General features: G+C 35.9%; 1 protein-coding gene across 1 annotated transcript in view; it reads left to right on the plus strand.

The window, feature by feature from the left end:
* Positions 1-9,275, plus strand: part of nampt (nicotinamide phosphoribosyltransferase) — a 33,730-nt gene extending 24,455 nt beyond the window's left edge. The window contains exons 8-11 of the mRNA XM_003221538.4: positions 1,763-1,882; positions 3,851-3,991; positions 4,126-4,260; positions 7,111-9,275. Of these exons, the coding sequence (XP_003221586.1) occupies positions 1,763-1,882; positions 3,851-3,991; positions 4,126-4,260; positions 7,111-7,224 (510 nt within the window). The 3' untranslated portion in view covers positions 7,225-9,275. The remainder of the gene's footprint in view (positions 1-1,762; positions 1,883-3,850; positions 3,992-4,125; positions 4,261-7,110) is intronic.
* Positions 9,276-10,527: the final 1,252 nt, after the last annotated feature.

The raw sequence follows: 10,527 nt of genomic DNA on the forward strand, positions 1-10,527 counted from the left end.
CTTTTATTTCTTCAAGTAATTCAGACCAGAGAATAGGGGGGAAACCTATTCTCTGGTCTGTGTCTATATGTTGTATGTTGCCTCAACTTTGCCAGTAAAGGCTAATGATTTCAGTTTACCAGCACAATGAAGTGCTTGCTAAACAATCACAATTTTTCCAGCTACGGTTATATACACTAAGATATATGAATTTATCTATTTGTTTAAATTGGCTCTGATTACTGTAGACAGATGCTGTGCATTATAACACCTTTCTGAAAATAAATTAATAGATATATAATCTCTTTGAAAACTGATGTAAAAGCAGTTCACATCAGGGTTTTTTTAATGCAATAGGGGGTAATATGGATGTCATCAAAGTGAAAGCATATTCCTCCCCTTACCTCCAATCTCAATATTGTAAGCATTGGATCTTATAGAGGTTTCTGAGGGCTGCAGGAAGGAATACTCGTAAACCCCTTCAAATGTCTAACAATTCTATCAGTGCCCTGTGATTCTAAAGCCAATGTTCAGCAGATTTCTATGTGCTGACAGTCCACTTTTGAAATCTTCATTGACCTTTAATAATATCTTACTCTTGTCTCTGTTTCTAAACATAGGAATCTGCCTTACATTGAAGTCATTCATCCATCCAGTTCAGTAGTATCTATATTAGGAATGGGAAATCTTAAGTCCATGGGGAAAATGTAGGCCTTCAACCTGCTAAATACAGGATACCATGGTTTCCTCATACCATGCCCCTTTATGAGCCCTGGTTTGGCTTACTGGTGGAGAAAGAAAATATATGCAAATGCCTTTGTTCATTATGTATTGAACAAAGGTAAGACTCACCTTCAATTTTTGATCAAGGTAATGTGGGTTCAGTAGGGAAGAGATTCTATTCCTATTCTACACTTATTGGCAGTGCTATCTAAGCAGGTTTCTCAACCTCGAGTCTTTCAGTGTATGAAGCATGCGCTCTGCCAAAACATATATAGCATTTTTTGAAGTTTTCCTTCAAACTGTAGTTCAATATAGTGTCCAGATCTGGAAGGTGTCCTTGCACTCATTAAATTACATCTCCTGAGGTCATATTTATTTTTTCTCCTCTGTCCATTTAGGCCTGGTCTATGTGTCTGTGTTTTTATTTATTTCCGATTCACTTCCTGCTTCATAAAAAGATTTGTCCTGGGGCCAGTGTAGGGGAGAACAGAAAACACGACAAAATTGCTGCCATGTCCTAGAGCGGATGAGAGGATTTTGAATTTTTAAAATGGGGGCACAAAGGTCAGCCTTCCCTTACAGCAAGCCTGCAAAAACTGTGTCCCTTCATATGTTTGGACTCGAGCTCTGAGAAACTCTAGCCAGCTTGGCCAATGGTCAAAAATTCTGGGAGCTGAAGTTCAAAACATCTGGAGGGCCACAGATTGTGCTGGCCCACCCTATAGTATCATAAAGGACCTTGCGTGTGCAGACACCAAAGCACTCACAGTGGGGGATCCAATGCAGTTTCTAGTTGTGCAGCCTTTTGCACAAGCAGTGGTATGTCCAGGGTCACATGACAAAATGCATTATCACTTCCACAACTGGAAAACCAGTATCTGCACTGTTCACCTCAACTGGTATTACATTGTATTTAGGCTCAGGTTCCCTTAGAGATTTTGTTTTATAGATAGTTTAAAGATACAACTTTGTCTATGAGGGCTCATGTAATTTGTGTGCTCGAACTGGCTTATGCAACAGAGCAATGGTTAATATTGCTTTTTAACTTTGATATTTTCAGGTTTTGGACATTTTAGGAAAGAAGTTCCCCATCACAGAAAATGCAAAAGGCTATAAAGTGTTGCCTCCTTACCTCAGAATTATTCAAGGAGATGGTGTAGATATCAACACGTTGCAAGAGGTGCGGCTTTTTTGTTAACTTGTCAGTGGCTATTTCAGTGAGTGATCTAATTAGTAGTTAAATGAGTTGTTGGGAAAGAGTGTTTAACATCATTGACATTATTCCTAGCTGTTGCTACTGAAACCAGGTTCTATTAAAGGTTTGAGACAATCTTTTATTTCTACCCCTTCCCCATGAAAATCTTTAATGCTTAACACTTTGATCCTGTCCAGATCAATTTAGAGTAAGCCTATTGTGTGCAGTGAAGCTTACTCCTAGGTAAGTATGTATAGATTGCAGCCTAAGACACTGAAGTGTACTACGGAACCTTGGAAAGACTTTTAATTAACTAGAATGGTATACTGTACCTTTAGAATTCCTTTAAAGCTAGTCTGTAAAGCAAAGTGAAACAACCTGAATACAATCACAATCATTGTTAATAATAATATAGTTTTTTTATAGCCACATGCACTTAGTAAAATTCTTGTGGCAACCCCCTTTACTGGAGGCAGATTAAGATAGGGTTTTACCTGTATTCTGAAAAGTGTATGATATATATTGTAATAAGTCATTTATGAAAGCAATTAATCCACTGTCATTGCTTTAAGTAGATAAAATAGGGAATGTTTGGTTGGGGTGTGTACTAAAATCACTGTTAACTATACCTGTTCCTGATTTGAATTCCCCCCCCCCCCATTATATGTATGAAACATAATGTGTAAATCAGTAAGTTACAGATGCTATGATCTACATTTACTCTAATCAGGAGAATAGTTCTTCCTTCCCAGATTCGTTGCATTAATATACGTCACATATTAAAATTATCCATATGGACAAGAATCCAATGAACAAATGCTGTGAGAATAAACCTGGTGTGTTTGGGGGACCTAAATACATTTGCTTCAAATTAGTGTTGTACTATTATACTCACTTATCTGGGAGTTAATCATATAGAAACCACTGGGGCTTGCTTTTGAGTAAGCTTACAAAGGGTTGCATTTTAATTCCCAGTAAAATCTGAGACTTGGTTTGAAGTAAACACAACTGGATTGAGAGTTAGGATGAGGTATGACAACATTTGTTTTAAATTGAATAGAGAACATCATATCTGTTTCAAGAAATATTTGTTTTACTGTGACATTCTAGAGTTAGGGTAGGTTGTCTTTCTGTGGGATAAACTGGGGCAGTTGCGTGAATGAGAAAGATTGGTGATGAGTGGTAGGTGGAGCAAAGGCACACAGCTCCATCTACTGAACCAGGATTAGTAATACTACATGGCTGAAAAGCACAAATCTGTCCTGTATGAATATTGCTGTTAGCTAGCTAGATGTTACTTGGCATATGGAAAGCATTCTTTAATATACAGATTGTGACATGGTGGAAGATCTCAGTAGGTATTTTAGATTATTTTTAAAGAATTCAGACAAATACCAACTACTGCATATACTCAATTATAAGTGGATCTCATATTTAAGTCAAGGGTAGGTTTTGGGGCCAAAATTATGGATGTTGATATGACCTGTGTTTAGGTTGAGGGTTATTCCTCAGAGAGAGAGAAACAGCAATGCCTCCTCAGTGGGCCAGTCATTCCTGGTTGTTGCCACTACCATTTTCCCTCCTAGGCATTCAAAAAGGTCAGAAGTGGTATGGTGGTGGAGAGAGTAGATGGAGTTGGTGCTTCTTTTAGGTTCTTCTGGTACAGAATAATGTCTCATCTTTCAGCACTTTAATCAGAACTGGTTCTTTTTTGATAAGAGTTAAGGCACAGTAAGTAGTTACCTTGATTTGTGGATATGTCAGCCCATTGTTTGGTCGAATTTTGACCAAAATTTATAGACTTATATATAAGTATATATAGTATTCTTAAATAATCTTAAAATTAAATTCCTGTGTAATATATGTGTGTGTAAATGAACATTGCTATAAGTAAATAATGTGGAGAATGTGCCTTATTTGCCCAACTCTTAACATGCTTTCTGTCATTTTCAGATGGTGGAAGGAATGAAACAAGAGAAGTGGAGTATTGAAAATATTGCCTTTGGGTCAGGTGGAGCTTTATTGCAAAAGCTAACCAGAGATCTCTTGAATTGCTCCTTCAAATGCAGTTATGTGGTCACAAATGGCCTTGGGGTATGTTTTATCAAATGTAGAGTTTTTAAACTGGGGGCAGGTGGGAGGATTGGTTTAAATTCTCAGGACCTCTGAGCTAATTTTTATAGGAGATAAATCTTTTAGACACAGAACTTTTTCATTTTGAATTCTAGGTAAATGTCTTCAAAGATCCTGTAGCTGATCCTAACAAAAGATCAAAGAAAGGCAGGTTATCCTTACACAGAACACCAAATGGAGACTTTGTCACACTAGAAGAAGGCAAGGGCGATCTTGAAGAATATGGACAGGTAAAAACTTTAATTCCTCTTTACATCTAGTTAACATGAGACAGATTTTTCCACTTACTATGACGCTTCAGAGCTGAGATAGGCAACCTTTTTATGGTTGAGAAGTGCATAGAAGCAGTCATATTAACAGGAATGTTGATGTTAAATTAATACTGAGTGAGGCCAGGTCACCAACATACACTTTCATTCTCTTTCACTGTCACCCCTGTAGGTAATGGTGAGGAGTAGGCAGGAAGCTCTGGGTCTTTGGAGCTTGCATAGAGAAGGGAGTCTTAAATATTTCCACTCAGGACTCTTTTTGGCCCAATAAATGTTTACATGACCCCAAGTACATAGGGATATGAAATACGGATTAAAGCCAAACATTTACTTATAAGAAATTAGCATTTGCAAGGCCTGTTGAACAAGCTGATTTTTTATGGGGTACACTTAAAGAATTTTCTGCAGAATCCACTGTAAACTTTGCACATTGTTGTTGATAGGGGTATGGCAATCACAAAACTTTTACTGTTGCCAAATTTTTCATCACTCCCAACATTGAGCTAAGGGGATCCTATTTGGGGTTGGGATCCACAGTTTAAGAAGCCCTGGCATAAAGAACAACTAAGGGCAAAGTGTATGGGCCTTAACTTGCTTTTCACATGAATCAAAGAACTAGAAGTCTAGTTCAGACATGAGCAAACTTTTTGCGGTGGGGGCTGCATTGTGGGCTAGGGTGGGGCAGGGCAGGTCTGAAGGGGGGGTGGGGTTGAGGACATGTGCCTTCCTCCCCCATCCTTTCAGCATAAGGATGCAGTGGGTCACTGTGTCCTTATGTCCAGAAGACAGGTAAAATGAGTAGGGGCTGGACATAAGTGCCCAGAAGGCTGCGTCCGGCTTGCATGCATTTGTTTGCCCATGCCTGGTCTAGTCACATGTCAGGTAATTCTGCAACATGTAGAGAACAGAAAAATGATCAAATATAAATTCCATTGATTTCAAAAATCTGCAGTATTTTAATTTGTGTTATAAAATAAATCATTTTGCAGCATTTTGTACACATTACTTTAAGACTCCTGATTTACTCCTCCTTGCAGCAATTATTCTACAATTTAAGTTCTTAATTAATTGACTGTTTTATAAACGTTACTTCTTTTAAATATCCTCCAGTGTTTGGTAGAATGTAATGTTGTTGTACATGTATCATAAAAATCCATCAATGTACTGACCTGTTAACAAATACTGTTTTTCTTCCATTCTAAGACTTACTTTTCCCCCTATATAAGCATCCCTAAAAATGGAGTGTGTCTTAGAATGGCAGGTGTATCTTAAGTGTTTTTATTGGTGCTGATTGTGGTGGTATTGAAATTAGTAACATCTTAACAATTGAAGAAATATGGTATATGAACTGGGTAGCCAGAGACAAACATCAGGTCTGACAATTCGGTACCTAGTTTTGTCAGTTCTTCACTTTTGGAAGTGAAGAAATATATAGCCCATAACATTTGTACTTTTTGACACGTTAATGCCACGTCTGTACAAATGATCTGATACTCATATTTTGCAAGCTGTGTGTTTGAATGCATATCAGATCTACCCTGCACTTGTAATATAAATCACCTATAAAATACATGGGGATTATCAAAACCTAGGTGATTATCGCACTAAGTTATAATTTGCTGCTGTGAACTGACAGTTGCAATAAAAGACGTGCCTGTTATTAAAAAACACAGTTAATGTACTAGTTTTCAGCTGTAACTTTCCATGCATTCACCTGATAAAGTTCTAAGATAGTAAGATTTTTGCTGGTTATTGTTCACCAAAGATGGCCCTCGCCCATCCTGTCTATAGGCCATATAAGAATATTTAAGATCTCTTTTTTCATCTGACATTATTTGTCAAACCAATTTTTTTTATTTTAACTGTTTATTTTTAATGCTGTTTATGTTTAGTTCCATTTTAATGATTGTACATTTTAGATTTTAATTGGATTATATCAGTTTTATCATCAGCAGCTTTGAGTTTCTTTTTTAGAGAAAAAGCGGGATACAAATAAAAATACTATTTTTAATAATTATAACCTATTTTAATAAAGAGTTAAAGAAGCATTTGTATCAGGAGTTATGTAAATCAATAGCTTCTAATTTTGCCAAGTCTTGAGTATATTTCCAGAGGGGTCTTCTAAATGTGCCTGATAGCTTAACTATACAATTCCATTCATAACATCAAAACGTAGCCATGGTCAGATTATCTTATTTTTCATTAGAGGTTCATTTATCTTACTATTTCCTCCCTTGAATTCTAGAATTAGTTTCTGATGAAGCAATAGCAGTGTTGGGATACTGGTTTGAGTTTTGTTAGACTGACCTAGGAGGCAAAGATTCTAGTCTCTACTTAGCCATTAAACGTACTTGGTGCTTTTTGGGCAGCCTCTCTCTCCATATGACCTACATTTGAAGGTTGTTTTAGGATTAAAGTGACAGAATGCAAGTATAATAAGCACACATAAATGAGTGAAGGAGTATTGATGTATCTTCCTGCTCTTCTGCATGTTTTCACTATGATCAGAAAGATTTCGAAATCTCAACAGACTATAGGAAGGGATATTATGCAATGAAAGAACACATTTGCATTGAGAAAGTCCTATGTTAAATCTCCTGAAACTTTGGCGAGGCAACAGCAGTGCTGCACTTAGAACCAACCATCTGTTAATTGTTTTGGAGACAATGAATGACATGTGTAGCCAGGCTCTCAAAATGCCGTATATTAGGAACTGTTTTATGTGATCCATATTCAATCATGCAGATGAGTTTGATATTTTGACATATGAAATGCTGTTTTAAACTAAAAGAAAATGGTGTGTGTTTGCAGGATCTCCTTCATACGGTGTTTAAGAACGGAGTAGTAACGAAGTCTTATTCATTTGATGAAGTAAGAAAAAATGCCAGGCTGAAGACTAGTGAACTGACAGTGTCATCTCACTAAAGTTTCATTCCGTGTTTGTATATGTGTAACAATTATGTACTGCTAATTGTTTCTTGTAGAGATCTGTGTGTTTGTGTTTGCCACATTATAGCCAAATTATTTGTTGGTTTATGGACATCAGTGCCCTTTCTTTTCTTTTTTTCTTTTTGTCTTTTGAAGAGATTAAATTGAGGAAATAATTGCAGTTTAAAATAGTGTGCTTTTAGGGACCCTTTGCCAGTAGCGATTCAATCTGGTATTGATCTCCTTATTAATGAGACAGAGCTGAGACTTTTTATATATATATATAGTAGCATACCACAAAACAGATTTGCATAAAAGTATCATTGCTTTATGTTTATATTTAACTTGTATTTTTGTATAAATAAGATTGTGTAAAATATATTTAAAGTTTCAATTATTATGTCTTTCCAACTTTTCATGATTTTTATGAGCACAGACTTTCAAGGAAATATTTGGGGATGGGAATTCATTGCCTTTGTGTCCATTTATCAGCAAATAAAACACGGCCTTAAGTTTTATTGTGAAAAATGTAGTATTTGGAAGTTTTAATCAGGATTATTTCCTCACGTCCCACAGAAGAACAAACCTCATTGTTCATTGTATTTATCTGTCATTTGACAAATAGCTTGTCGTTGACAGTAGTCTTGTCATTTGATAGTTATCTGTTGTTTGACAGGTAAACTTCTGTTCTTTCTGTAGTAGTGAGGTTCTATAAATAAGAGTATATAAATGCATCGGTTTTGCTAGAGAGCAAGAGATATAAATGTAATGCCAACTGTGGAAGGACTTTTTACTGCCGCAAGCATTGTCAAGTGTTTCTTTATATTCCAAGAGCCAAGGTTCCATTATGGTATGTATCCACCTGGGCATAAATCCCATTGCAACCAATGGGATTCATTTCCAAACAAGAGTACAGAAGAGTTGGTTGTAAAAATAAAGAATTTCCTTCCACTGCAGAGTATGTATATGTAAAATATGGACAGGAATGGAAGTGGTATATTAAAAGAAAAACACTTCTGAGTTTATTTTTCCATATATTGTGACAAATTTCAAAACAAAAGATTTAACTGATTAGTGCACTTTTTACCTTTTTTGTATTTTGGTCATTGAGTTTGCCTTTTTGTCCGATTTGATGTTAAATTGTATAGACGTCTTACCTATTTTTTTTTGTTAAATGACTTTAATAAAACATTCTACTAGCCAAACTCCTTTTACATTGGTAGCCTCCCCTATAGGGCACACTATGCAGAAGTTAGCTATTTTAGAAACGTCAAGAGTAATGAAAGGTACTTTTGTCCATGATTGCACTTGATTCACTTTTTATTGAGTGTGTTTACTAAAGAACAAGTTGGTTTTAGTGAATGTCTTGACAGGCTGCATCAAGTTCTCAGGTGTACAGGCATATTTAGGGTGGTTGCTAGAAGACAAGGACCTGTCTGCCTTTTTAGAGGAGGCAGTATGTTTGTTCATTAGCTGTACAAAGGGTAGGTGGAATATAAGGTGGGTTTAAACATTATCTTGGAAATTGTTCAGAAGGACTCTAACAAAAGGAATAAACCAAGTTAATACGTTTATAATAGTGTTAAAAAGCCATATTTCAATGTTCTGCAATGAAATGTATTAAATTGTCCAGACGTGGTGGTAAGCCACATGTTCCCAGTCTTAATTGCTAAATTTTGCTGTTTTATGTGATTATTCACAGAATGAATGTATTATTATCGAAAGCAGTGGTTTGAATACCTTTAAGTAGTCACGGTTATGCACAGAATTCACATTGTGGTTATCCTTTCCCTGATAAACACAGTAGGCTTGTCTTCAGAAACTGATTAAAATTCAGCAAGGCTTTCTACCTGTTCCACACAATGTACTTAGAACTGTCTGAGAAGTAGCAGTATCACAAAGTCTAGTAAGATTTCCTCTTAATTTATATTTCTGTATGTGAAGGCTTTGGGGAAAAAGCTGTTATGCACTATGAATTCCCTGACATGAATGTTGTGGGTTCTAGATATTTCTGGGGAGTGAAAGCAAATTAAAACTCTATGAATTTCTTTGACTCTTCTTATTAAAGAATCTTTAGCTCCTTAAATCAAGTAGTTTGATATCAAAAACAACTTACTCTACAAAGCTTGAATCTTAAATATCCTAATTCTTCCATGTAGAGACATGCAGTATAGATTATGTTTGCTTTAAACAAGTAGGATGGTAGGAATTGATATCTTTAACTTCCACTTCATAAATGCACATTACTTCTATTTAGAAATGGCAGTCAGGAGGCCTTTTGTGTTTACTCTAAAAAAAACTGATTTATTTATAACCTATACTTAACATAAGAATTTTAGGAGTATTTTTCCCCAGATGATTGTTTATGACATGGGTATGAAATCCTTTTATAGCAAAGAATCAATCTTAGAAGATTTGAGATGTATTTATTATTTGCCAAAAAATCAATCCGGAGACAGAACTTTCTCTAGTTTTACATTTTCTTAACCTACTTAACTGAGTAAGTATTCATCACCTAAATCTTATGTTTAAATAGTCATGCTGTACTTCGCATCAAAGATTAATGTAATAAACATGAAAATAAAGTTTTAGTTCCCATAGTGAAACCTATAGCTATTTGGTTTTGTTTGACAAGCAAATTACTTCTAGATATTTGTTGTAAAGTCTCTTAGGAGAATGGGAAGCATTATGCTATAAACCAGGGATGGCCACCCACTGCAAACCTGAGGGCCACTCAATTATCTGGGTATTAGACCAAAAGTCTCTTATATGATAAAATTAACATCACCTAATAATAGTGGTTCTATAGGTATGGAATGTACCCTATATACTCATGTATAAGTCTAAACATTTTAGTAAAAAATCAGCCCAAACAACTGAGTTGACATCTATGGGTCAATGTAAGTATTGTACATTGTCTCTTATTAAAAAAAGAAACTATCCCCTTCTTTGAAAAGAGCTACAAAGAGAAAGAATGAAGTTGTCCTGCGGAAACCTTAAAAAAGAAACACCAACCTTCTCTACTCTCTCCGCCACTTCTGTCATTTCTGAATACCTAGGCAAGGAAATGGCAGTAGTGGCAACAGATGGCATAAATGCTTTACCCTCTCTGCAGAATGACTGTCGATTTATCCATGGGTCATATCAATATCAGTAAGTTGGACCCCAAAACCTGCTCTTGACTTATATGTGAGATCATACATATAACATACATGAGTACGTATTGTATGTGTTCACCTGGAATCAAATTCCAGAAATATAGGTTCCATAGGCAGGTAGGCAAAAATCCTCTGTCTTTCT

This window comes from Anolis carolinensis, chromosome 5 (genome assembly GCF_035594765.1).
Source record: "Anolis carolinensis isolate JA03-04 chromosome 5, rAnoCar3.1.pri, whole genome shotgun sequence".
Taxonomy (NCBI): Eukaryota; Metazoa; Chordata; class Lepidosauria; order Squamata; family Dactyloidae; genus Anolis; species Anolis carolinensis.